At 63.4% G+C, this 11,422-nt stretch overlaps 1 protein-coding gene across 1 annotated transcript in view; it reads right to left on the bottom strand.

The window, feature by feature from the left end:
• The window catches only part of CEP131 (centrosomal protein 131), a 32,660-nt gene that overhangs the window by 7,212 nt on the left and 14,026 nt on the right, over positions 1-11,422 (bottom strand). The window contains 16 exon segments of the mRNA XM_042783572.1: positions 1,574-1,676; positions 2,313-2,429; positions 2,816-2,941; positions 3,420-3,545; positions 3,958-4,140; positions 4,378-4,548; positions 4,960-5,084; positions 5,393-5,543; positions 5,638-5,751; positions 5,786-6,014; positions 6,016-6,144; positions 6,837-6,977; positions 7,549-7,662; positions 8,609-8,721; positions 9,009-9,123; positions 9,714-9,823. Coding sequence (XP_042639506.1) covers positions 1,574-1,676; positions 2,313-2,429; positions 2,816-2,941; positions 3,420-3,545; positions 3,958-4,140; positions 4,378-4,548; positions 4,960-5,084; positions 5,393-5,543; positions 5,638-5,751; positions 5,786-6,014; positions 6,016-6,144; positions 6,837-6,977; positions 7,549-7,662; positions 8,609-8,721; positions 9,009-9,123; positions 9,714-9,823 — 2,167 coding nt within the window.

Below are 11,422 nucleotides of genomic sequence, written 5' to 3'. Positions count from 1 at the left end.
GTGGACCCCGTCCCCGCCCCACCCAGCAGAGGCCGGCGTGGACCCCCATCCCCATTCCACACTGCAGAGGCCGGCGTGGACCCCGCCCCCGCCCCACCCAGCAGAGGACGGCGTGGACCCTGTCCCCGCCCCACCCAGCAGAGGCCAGTGTGGACCCCCATTCGCATTCCACACTGCAGAGGCCTCGGGAACCCTGTCCCCATGCCACACTGCAGAGACTAGTGTGGACCCCTGTCCCCGCCCCATCCAGTAGAAGCAACCAGAACCCCATCCCCATCCCACGCTGCAGAGGCTGCCAGTCCCCCGTCCCCATCTCACCTAGCAGAGACTAGGGTGGACCCACCCGTCCCCACCTCACCCAGCAGACGCTGCTGGGTTCCTGTCCCCGTCCAACGCTGCAGAGGCTGCCAGACCCACGTCTCCACCCCACCCAGGAGAGGCCACCAGACCCCTGTCCCCATCCCACACAGCAGAGGCCGGCCTGGACTCCTGTCCCTGCCCCATGCTGCACCTGAACCCCCCAGATGCCCCATCCTCACCACATGCCCAAGAGGCCCACTTTGGACCCTTCAACCTCGCCCTACAGCGCCATCCTGCCAGGGCATGAAGACTTCCCATCTAAACATCCCCCAGGACCTGGCCTTATCTGTGGGTTCTGGCCTCAATTACAGCAAGTGGATGAGGACGTGGGTGGGGAGGGCGTGGCCAACACTGTGGCCCAGCCTTGGCCCCTGGCCATGCAGGACCAGGACCCTTGTGCCAACACCAGGCTTCCCCTCCCAGGAGAGTCACTGAAGACACAGGTGCCCAGGGGCAGGCAGGGCACTGTGTTCTCAGACCCTGGACCTGAGCCTTCTCTAAGGCAGGGAGGGCAGTGACATTGCCCCCGGAGACCTGCCCAGCGTCCCCTGAGCTCCACCCAGATCACTATTCCCTGGAACCTCAGGAACTCAAGGTCGACCCCATACTGCCTGTGGCCAAGCCTCCCAGCCCCCCACTCCCTCCCTGAACTGGACCCACACTCTGGATGCTCGTCTGTGACCAGACACACCTGGGAAACTGACTGTTGCCACCCTGCGGGGCCACCTGGCCAGGATTTACTGACCATGAGGGAGGCTGTACAGGGCCAGGGCCAGGAGAGGCCGCCCCTCGCGGAGGGACAGGGTCTTCTCACACCGCACTGCCCCATGTGTGTCACCGACGGCGTGTGCCCGTTTCCTCTGCCCTGCATGTTACCGACGCCGCACCCTCCGCTCTGCGTGTCACTGATGCCATGTCCCATCCTGCGTGTGTCGCTGATGGCATGTGCCCATTTCCTAGGCCCCGAGTGTCACTGACGGCACGCCCTCTGCTCTGCGTGTTACTGACACCACGCCCTCTGCCCCGCGTGTCACTCACTGCACATCCCGTCCTGTGTGTGTCACTGATGGCATGTGCCCGTTTCCCAGGCCCCGAGTGTCACTGACGGCATGTCCCCTGTCCCATGTGTCACTGATGATGTGTGCCTGTTTCCTCTGCTCTGAGTGTCGCTGACGGTGGTGCCCCCCCCTCAGCTGCCGCCGGCCAGCCCTACCCTTGACCGTCATCTCCTTGATCCTCCGGGTCTTCTCGTTGATCCACTTCTCCCGACGGACCTTCTCGGTTGCGCCCATCAGCTCTTTGAGCTTCTTGAGCTCCTGGGAGCAGGAAAACAGACAAACAGAGCAGACTCAGGGAGCTGGCCAACGAGGCAAAAACACCACCCTCCACGACTCCACGACCGTCCATTGTGAAACGCTGGGCTTTCAGGGCCACCTACCAACATCGGGGTTCCACCCAGCAACATCCTGCCCCACCTAGCAAAGTCCTGCCTCGCAGAGTCCCTGAGAGCGCTTGGGGTCCCACCCAGCAACAGTGGCGAGAGCACTCTCGGGGTCCTGCTTAGCAAAGTCCCCAAGAGCTCTCAGGGTCCCCGACATGCAGCTGCCCCCAGGACACACGTGCCACACAGTGAGTCCTGGAGGCAGTACAGGGCCCGGGGCCCCTGCACTGGATGAAAGGCTGTGCCTCTGTAGGGAGTCCTGCTGCCCACAGGGGCCAGCTGCCCTCAAGCCCAGCCCTGCACCACAGTCCCTGGGTTCTTTGGGAATGCTGGGTCCTGGTCCTGGGGTCTAGGGTGGGCTTGTCGGGTATACGGGAAAGTGGGCCTTTGGGTCAGTCTCCCCACAAAACAGGAGGAGGGGGGTCCCTAACTGGTCGATGCCGAGAGGAGCAGGGCGATGCCCGAGCGGGCAGCACAGGGCGGGCCGGGCAGAGCCGGGCGGGGGGCTCACCAGCTCGTGCTGCGCCTGCATCTGGGCAGCCTTCTCCTGCCACCTGTGGTCCCCCTGTCGCAGCTCGGCCACCACCGCTTCACACTTCTCCCCCAAGGCCTTCTTGTCCTCGATAAGCTGTGAACAGGAGGCAGGGGTGAAGCCACTAGGCTAAGAAGAGGAACCCTGCAACGAGACCCCCACTGCTGGGGACCCCGGCTTCAGGCTGCTGAGGGGCCAGCACCCCACGAGGGCCTGGCCGTGACCCTGGGCTCCTGCTGGTCTGTGGCTGAACCCTGGGTGGGGAATGGTGGCAGGTACAGGTGAGTGGGGGGCGGGAGGAGGGGCACACACAGCCCCGTACCCTCTCTGGTACTCAGCATCCCGGAGGAGGCAGTCCTGAGAGGGCCTGGCCCGGGGATGTCAGAGAGGCCTGGTGGGGTCGGTGCCCACAGCTGAGCGCACCTGGCGGACCCTGGCAGGCTCTGGAGCCCCTCATCCACCTTCTCGGGGCCGGGGCTCACCTGGTCGATGAAGGCCAGGTGCCGCTGGATGGTGGCTTCGTAGTGCTCCCGCTGCCGCCGCAGCTGCTGCCTCAACTCCTTCTCTGCCTCCTTGACCCGCCGCATCATGAGGGCCCGCTGCTGCGCCTGCGCGGGGTGGTGCTGGGGTCTGTGGGGGGCGGTCTGTGGGGAGGGCGGTCTGCGGGGGGCGGTCTGCAGGGAGGGCGGTCTGCGGGGGGTGGTCTGTGGGGAGGGCGGTCTGCGGGGGGCGGTGCTGGGGTCTTCGGGGGCAGGCACCTCCTCACACACAGCCCAGGCTGGCTGACCACCTGGGCGCCCGAGAGGGAAGGGGCAGCTCTGAGCCCCTGCGGCCCCAGCAGCCAGGCCTGTGTCCTCTGTCAAGGACCAGCTCAGTCAGTCCCCACGCAATGACCCTCTGAAGGTCAGGGCCACAGGGGCAGACAGGGATGATAGCCCCTCAGGGCAGAGGACGGACCCCCTTGTTGCATGACTCCCCCCCGCCCCAGCACTGCCCGCCGGACCAAAGGACAACACTCTCAGCCAGGAGCCCAGCTGGCGAAGGGCGCGTGTGGGGGAGCCCACCGTGCCAGGAGCACCCTCCTACCAGCGCGCGCTGCAGCAGAGTCAGGGCCTGCCGCTTCTCCTCCACCTCCAGCCGCAGCCGCATCACGGCTGTGGTGCCCGTGGACGCACGCTCGAGGCCGGCCGGCTCTGCCCCCAGCACCAGCCCCTGCAGGGACCACACGTCAGGCAGAACCCCGCCCAGGGCCCCTGGAGCTGGGCCCCTGGGACAGCCAGAGCCCGGGGCTTGAGACTCTCCTCCTGCCCCTCATGGGTGTCCGTTCTCTTCCTCCTCACCCACACCTCACAGGGACCCCCTGGGCGAGGCTGGGGAGGGGCACCCTGGGCGAGGCCGGGGAGGGGCGGGGTGATGAGGCCAAACAGCAGGGTTATTACTCACTGAGGGGCGCCGGCTGACTGAGGTCAAAGGCAGTGACCAGCAAGGTCACACTGGCCTCTGACAGCTGGACACCAAACCTCTGCCCACATAGTGGGCTTCTCGGGGTGCCCACCCTGCCAGCAGTCTCCTGTGGCATGTGGGCTGAGGGGACGCGTGAGAGGGCCCACCCGCCAGCTGGCACCTCCTGCTGGGGGCCTGCGGCTGGCCGCCCCCTTGCCGACAGCTCCATCTCGTCCAGGAAACTCAGGATGCTATGCAGCTTGGCCTCCGAGAGCAGCGTCCCGTCGTCGGGGGGGCCGGCAGCTGCACCGAGCTGTCCGAGCCTCTCCAGGTTGTCCGCCGTCAGGGAGCTGGCGGCATCCTCCTGGGGGGGGGACAGCAACACCCAGGCTGTCCTGGTAACTGCCCCCAGGGGTCCCCGGGGCAAGGAGAGCCTCTCCACCGCCAGACCCTTACTGCACTGCCCGTCCCACCCCAGCGGCCAGGCCCCCCCTGGAGTCCCTCTGAATGTCCAAGCCGGAGGGAGCCTTCGGACGGGAGAGCCGGGCAGGGGAACGGCCAGCAGAGGCGGCGGGGGCGGCCCTGTGGTCCGAGCTCACACCTCGTCTATCCACGCGTACTTCTCCTGGTGATAGGCTGGCGGCCGGGGCAGCGGATCGGGTTCTGCCTCCAGCAGCCGCAGCGTGTCCAGCAGCTCATCAAAGGTGACACCAGTCCTGGTGGGGCCGCTCGTCCCCGGGTCCTTGCTGGCCACGTCCTGGGTGTGGGCTTCCTGCAGGAGCAGCAGACAGCCAGTGAGGCCATCCCTGCACGAGCAGACCTGCAGATGAGGCCGGGAGCCGGGCAGTGGCCGGCCCTTGCTCTGGACCCGTCTGTGTTCTGGGGCCATGTGAACTGGGCCCCTAGACTCAGGCCCTCTCCCCACCAGGAGCACATTGAGCACCCTGCAGGAAGGGTGTGGGGTCTGAGAATCGGTGCCCTTGGATTAGGGGATCCCTGGACTGGGATCGAGGTGACTCTGGGGGGCCCGGGCAGCAGCACCATGCCCCAGAGCAGGCCGGCTGGGCAGCTGCTCAGCCTGAGTGACCCGGCACTGGGAGCTGGGCGGGGTGAACTCTAGGCTTCCCCAAAACACACGTGCCTTGGACCTCAAGTTGGGGGAAGGGAGGGGCTGCTGTGAGACCTGTAGGGTCACTTCTGGAGAGGAACAGGGCTCCGGAGGCGGGTCTCGAGGAGGCGGGTCTCGAGGAGGCGGGTCACGAGCCGGTGGGCCGGGTTGCTCGAGGCCGGCAGCGTGGGAGCGGGGCGCTGCACGACGCGACACAGAGTCATAACTGAGGGGCTGCTCAGAGGACACCCCCTCCCGAGGGCAGCACTGGGCCCCTGGGGACGAGCCAGGGTCAGCAGGAGGTGTCTCCTGGGGCATGAAGTTGGGGGATGTTGGCTCTGAGGGTCCCACCCAGCTCCAGAGTAAGGGGCAGGTTAGGAGGAGGGGCTGAGGGTCTGCTGAAGAGTGGGGCACTCGGTGCAGGGCACAGGGCAGGTCCTCCCTCGGAAGCCGGGTGGCGGAGGGCAAGAGGAACTCTGAAGGGAGTGGGCGTGGAGGCCATGCTCACTCGTGTTGTTGGCCTTGGGTGCGTGAGGGGCCACGGTCTGGGGTGTCAGGGGCTGCTCCCGGGCAGGCCTGGGCCTCCCCATCCCTCGGGGCTCCTGAGGTGGCCCGGCCTCAGCCTCGGCAGACTTCTGGGCCCGTCTTTGCTGCAGCTCCTGGGGGAGGCGTCTCTGAGCAGCCGCCCAAGGCAGCAGCAGGGCTTCCAGGGAAGGAGGGACGGGGCGCCCCGGGGACCTGCAGGCCCAGCACCTGAACAGCCGCCCGCCTGGCCTGGCGTGCCTTCTCCTCTCGGGTTCTCCTCCTCGCCTCCACCTTCTGCTGGGACAGGCCCAGAATGCTCCCCGGGGCCTGCCGCCGCCGCTCCTGCACAAACAGCCGAGCCACAGCAGGTTCCGGCCTCGAGGACAGAGCCCTGGCCCCAGACAATGCCCGGAGCCTGTCCAGTCCACTGGGGGGCCGACCCCACTGGGACCCCCACAACATCCAGGGCCTGACAGAGCCCCGGCGAGGGCCGCTGCCTGGCCGAGCAGGCTCCAGGCCCCCAGACGGGAAGTGGGGCTTCCGCCTGCACACGGCTCAGAGCTCGGGGTTCCGAGGCCCCCAGCCCCAAGCCAAGCCTGGGCTGGGCCCGTGCTGACCTCTCGCTTGGACGCCAGCAGGAGCTCCAGGCCGGCCGCTCGTGCTCTGCGCTGCTGCACCTGGCGGCGGTACCAGGACTGGATGGTGACGGCAGCCTGGTTCACCTGGTGAATGAACCTGCAGGGCAGCGGGCTCAGCGCCACGGCCCGGCGACAGCAGCCGCACAGTGCCGACCACCAGAAGCCACTGGGAGCGGAGACTGGCACCAGGGGTCCCCCGGGGGAGGAGAGCACCGTGCTCCCACAGTGCTCACAGGCTGTACTCAGGATCCCCCAGCGGGAGGTGCCCCGACGCCTACAGCGAGAGAAGGTGCGGCGGCCCCGCAGTGGGTGCCACTGGGGGACAAAGAGGGACCACGTGGTACTTTTCTGGCCTGGACTGCCTGGTGGTGCACACAGTGAGCAATTTCAGCTGCTAACCAGAAGGTTGGAGGTGCAAGTCCCCAGAGAGGCACTTGGAGGGAAAGGCTGTCAAACGCCACAGTTCTGCACATGATGCACCCATGTAGCTAACGTACACGCGTGTAACATGCACGGCCCACGCGGTAGACTCACCCAGGAGGGCTGCGTGCTTTGCAGATAAACCATGAAACGTGTTATTTGTGTAAAACTACTTCTCCACACTCAGCCGCTGGGCGCCCACAGAGCCCAGGTCTATGACGGACGTAGGCACTGAGTCAGAATCCATTCACCAGCTACCGATGTTTTCGGTGTCACCGTGGCCTTGGGCCCCTCCTCCCGCCCCTGCCCTGTGCTCTGGACTCCAGCTCTCGGCGCCCCAGTGTGCCCTCCCCCAGCGCCTGCGGTCACCTCTCAGCCTCCTCCTCCGTCACCTCCTTCGTCCTGAGCACACCCCCAGTGTTGCTCCGGCAGCTGCTGCGGACGTTCTTCTGTGGCTTCCCAGAGCTGTCACCCTCAGGGACTTCGTCAGCGGCGGCCTTGATGATGTTGCTGGCAGGCAAGGGCGGACACGGGTCACCCTCGCTGAGCCCCACCTCACCACCTCACGAACTATCAGGCTTGTCCAAGCTGCCCTGAATTTGAGGTGGCACCAGGGAAGAGCACACTTGGCGTGAGCTGTGCAGGTCAGCCCACTGTCATCTGTGGGCCCCAGGGCCACTGACCCCTGACAGGTACCATCTGGGGCACCCAAGGCAGAGGAGCTCGTCAAACTTGAAAATGCCAGCAGTCCCCACATTCGCAGGATTCCAGAGCAGGACCGTGACTTGGGAGCCTGCGTGGGCAACCCCTCGACACCCCAGCGTGGTAGACAGGACATCCTTCCTGTCCTCGGGGCGGTCAACCCCCACACCCCGCAGCCCCTCCCAGCTCAGGACTCAGCCAGCAGCCCCGGCGCTCAGACCATGACCCCCACTCAGCTCTCGCTGACCATCCCCAACCCTGGTCGGTTTTCTCTCCCTGGAGAAGCCCCCAGCCCAGCACAGGAGGGGCAGCACCGTGGGTTGGCACACACAGACGTCGGGCCCTGGTCAGACCCCCTGGGCAGCGGTGGGGGCCTTACTTGAGGCAGGGGACCGTCTGGTTGGAGCTCTTGGGCGGAGGCGTCTTCTCAGCAGGCGGGCAGTGGTTGTGCACCATGGCGGTGACACAGTTGCCCACGGCTCCCTTGTTACTCCTGCCGGAAGGGACAAGCTTTGAGGGGCGGCCCTGCACCCTGAGCCACCCCGGGATGGGTGCTGGGTGGCATGGCTAAGAAACGGCTGCTCCTGGGAGGAGGGGTGGGGCGGGGCAGCGTTTACCCCCCTCATCCTCTTGCGCTTTGACTTAACCACGTGCTGTGTCACTCGATAAAAACAAATCAGATTTCCTTTAAAGTCTCACACTAAAAGCAGAGCTCCTCCTGGGCCCACCCTGGCAAGCGCTAGTGTGGTCTCCCCTCAGGCCTAGGCCTGTGATTGCAGCTCTCCTTCCTAGAGGGCCTTCCGCTAAGTCCTTCCTGAAGGGCCAGGGGTGGCCTCTCCCCTTCTCCGCCTGGTCTCCCACGTCCTGGAGCAGGACAGGGGTGCTCGTGGCGGGGCTGAGTCAGCTTCTGCCAGGCCCTACAGGCCCCTCCGACCACGCTGACACCACCCCGGTCAACGGCCGGGCCACACATGCCTCCCTGACCACACATGCCTCGGCCGGGTCCTGGGTGAGCCGGCTCCGGGCTCTGCCCACGCAGCCCTGATGCAGCGCCTCCAGCAGAGCCCTGAGCAGCTGAGGACCCGAGTGCCACCTCCCTCCAGAGACGTGACAGCTGGGTCTGGAACCTCCAGAACCTCCGTGAACCTCCAAAGTCACCCGCGTCCCACACAAGCCTCCCCAAGCCTGAAACTCCAAGACCAAAAACACAGAACCCAGGCCTTTGGAGGGAAAGGTCGGGGTGGTGGTGAGGTGAGGTCTGGTTGGGGGGTACCACCTGAGCCCCCAAGTAGAGCCCATCCATCCTCAAGCTGCAGTGGGGTCTCTGTGCCAAACACCACCTAGGCACTCCCCACGCATCCACTCATTCATTCATTCATTCCAAGTGCCCTGGCCGGCCATAAGCCGGGCAAACAGTCTGGCCCTGGACCCCAGCCCACCTGTTGTTGGCAGTGAAGTTGGGAGCCAGGCTCACGGAGCACTCTCTCCTCCGCAGGCCGGCTGGTGGGTCGGGGGTGCCAGGCGGCAAGGCAGGCTCTCGGGGCTGGTCGTCCTGTGCACATGTGATGGCCCTCAGCCCGTGGCCCTGCTGCACACGTCACCACGTGGGGCGGGTCCCCCCTTCCTTGCTGGACGGGCATCCAGCTTTCCACACCACTGGGAGGGCCCTGGGGGCCTGAAGCCTGTCACCCTCCTGACACTGCCCGTGTAGTGACAACGTCACATCAGAGTGTCGCCCAAACTCGCTGACGTGGCCCCAGCCTCACCCCCATTCCAGAAGCAGGTTGATAGCGGACTCAACCCTGCACCCGCTGGCTCAGCTCGGCCTCCAGGCCTTACCAGCACGTGCCACGTGGCTGCCTTCTCGCAGGGCGCGCGGCCCAGGTTGGCCGTCTGCTTTCTCCCCGTGGTGCTGCTCTCAAAGAGTGCCAGGAAATCAGGGGGCTCCGCCGCCCTGAGCCCAAAGAAGCCAGCAAACAGGAGAGAGTATTAGCCTGAGGAGTCAGCTCTGAGCCCAGCCGACAGTTGTGCCCCACAAGGTCCCTGGGGAACCAGGGGCTGGGGGTCTGGGCACTTGTCCCCAGAGGCTCACTGACCAGATACTGGGGACCAAGAGCCTCAAACGGGGGTTGCCTGCTGCCCCTGCCCCCCTGCCCCCCTTGACAAGGGGCCACAGGCCTGACAGCTCAGAGCAGAAGACAAAGCCCAGCTGGACGCCTGACCCAGACCCACTGACCACTGCGCACAGACCCAGGACAAGCCTCGGCCCGTCCTCTGAAACTGAGTGGAAGCAAGACCACCTGCCTCACCTGAGGGGGCCAGGGGGTTACCTGAGGGGCTGGGAGCTACCTAAGGGGGCAGGGGGTTATCTGAGGGGCCAAGGGCTACCTGAGAGGCTGGGAGCTACCTGAGGGGGCCAAGGGCTACCTGAGGGGTCAGAGGCTTACCTGATGGGGCCTGGGGTTACCTGAGGGGGCCCAGGGTTACCTGAGGGGTCAGGAGTTACCTGGGGGGCTCAGAGCCACCTGAGGGTCCCTGGGTTACCTGAGAGCGCCGGCCCATGGCTGGTTGACTTGTGGCTGGTTGACTTGTGTGGCACTATTAGATCTTCGAAGGTTGTTGATGGCACGGGAGCCCTTGGGCCCTGTGACCTCCTGCAGAAAGGGAAACCACCAACAGCGTGGTGAAGCTGTGTGTGGCGGACACGCTCCGTCCACCCGGCCAGGCCTTGGAGAAGCGGGTCTAGAGGAAGGCAGTGGGCCTGTGAGAAGACTCCTTTACGCAGAAAACAAACAGTAGAAAACCCAAGAAACCAGCTGTCCCGACCAAACTGATGCCTTTTTTTGTTAAAATCGATGCCTCCTGAGCCGGTTTTCTCTACTGTGGTTTCATTGATGGCATTCAGATTTCCCCAGAGGATGCTGTCTAAGCCAAAAACACCAAACCCACTGCCGCCAAGACATTCCGACTCACAGCGACCCCCACCGGGTTTCCAAGGCTGTAAAACTTTACAGAAGCAAGCTGCCTCGACTTCCTCCCACGGAGCAGCTGGTGGGTTTGATCTGCCAACATTCTGGTTGGCAGCCAAATGGCTTACCCTCTACACCACCAGATTTTTTAAATACACCTGTCATTTTCTTAACATCTAATTGTTTTCTGATGCGTGGAAGGTCTCTGAAAATTTGGGAAACACAGACAAGCATAAACAAGAAAATTAAACCCACCCTCCAGCTCCACAGAGAACCAATGCCGACCCCACCTTCTACCTCTTCCATTTCTCTCTGTGAGATGGGTGTGCTCATATATGGAATCACACCACACACTCCCAAGAGCCCATCATGGCCCTCTGGCCACGTCACTGCAGGGTCTCCTCCAGCCGTAACGAGAAGGAGCACACAGGAAGGCCAGTCTGGCAACACTGTGCCTGGGCAGACGCCAGGTGGGACGTGGGAGGATCCGCGGATGGGAATCTGAAACGTGTGCGCACAAGCACACCTTCCTAGGGAGGGGCTTACAGCTTTCTCACACTTCCCAGAAAACAGGACAAAACAGAAACTGGTTCAAAAAATGGCGTACAAGCCACCTAACGCTCACTCCCAGGTCCCCCAAATTGCTGTACAGATTTGACACAATCCCTTATGGAAATCCTGGCTGGTTGTTTTATATAGGGACACAAAGATCTAGACTAACCAAAAGAACTTAGAAAAAGAACAAAGTACATTTCTTGATTTTGAATCTTACGACATAGCCATCATAAATTGAGTGTGTGGTGATAGCTTAAGGATAAACAAGGGGATCTATGGCACAGAATAGGGTTCAAAATAAACCCTCACATGATGGTCTGTACATTCTCAACAAAGGCACTGAGGCGGTTCCAAGGAGAAGCGACAGTGGTGGTGGCAGGACAACTGGACCTCCACATGCAAACCAATGGGCCAGAACCCCTACCTCACACCATAACAAAAACTAAGTCAGAACGATTAAAAGAGCTAAGTGTAAGAGCTAAGACGGCAGGACTATAAAAGATCTTTGTGACCCTGGGGTGGGGGGGCGGTTTCTTAGACACGGTATCAAAAGCACGATCCATAGAAGAAAATCTGGACTTCAACAAACTTAAAACTTTTTCTTCTTCAAAAGGCACCATTAAGAAAATACAAAAATAAGAAGCACATAGGGAGGCGGGGCAAGATGGTGGACTAGGCAGAAGGATTGCACAGACCCTCTTCAACAAAGAAAAGGGAAACCAATTAACA

The sequence above is a fragment of the Orycteropus afer genome, unplaced genomic scaffold, assembly GCF_000298275.1.
Source record: "Orycteropus afer afer isolate SDZICR_OR568_19922 unplaced genomic scaffold, OryAfe1.0 scaffold00018, whole genome shotgun sequence".
NCBI classification, from domain to species: Eukaryota; Metazoa; Chordata; class Mammalia; order Tubulidentata; family Orycteropodidae; genus Orycteropus; species Orycteropus afer.
This window is presented reverse-complemented; position numbering and strand designations above follow the sequence as displayed.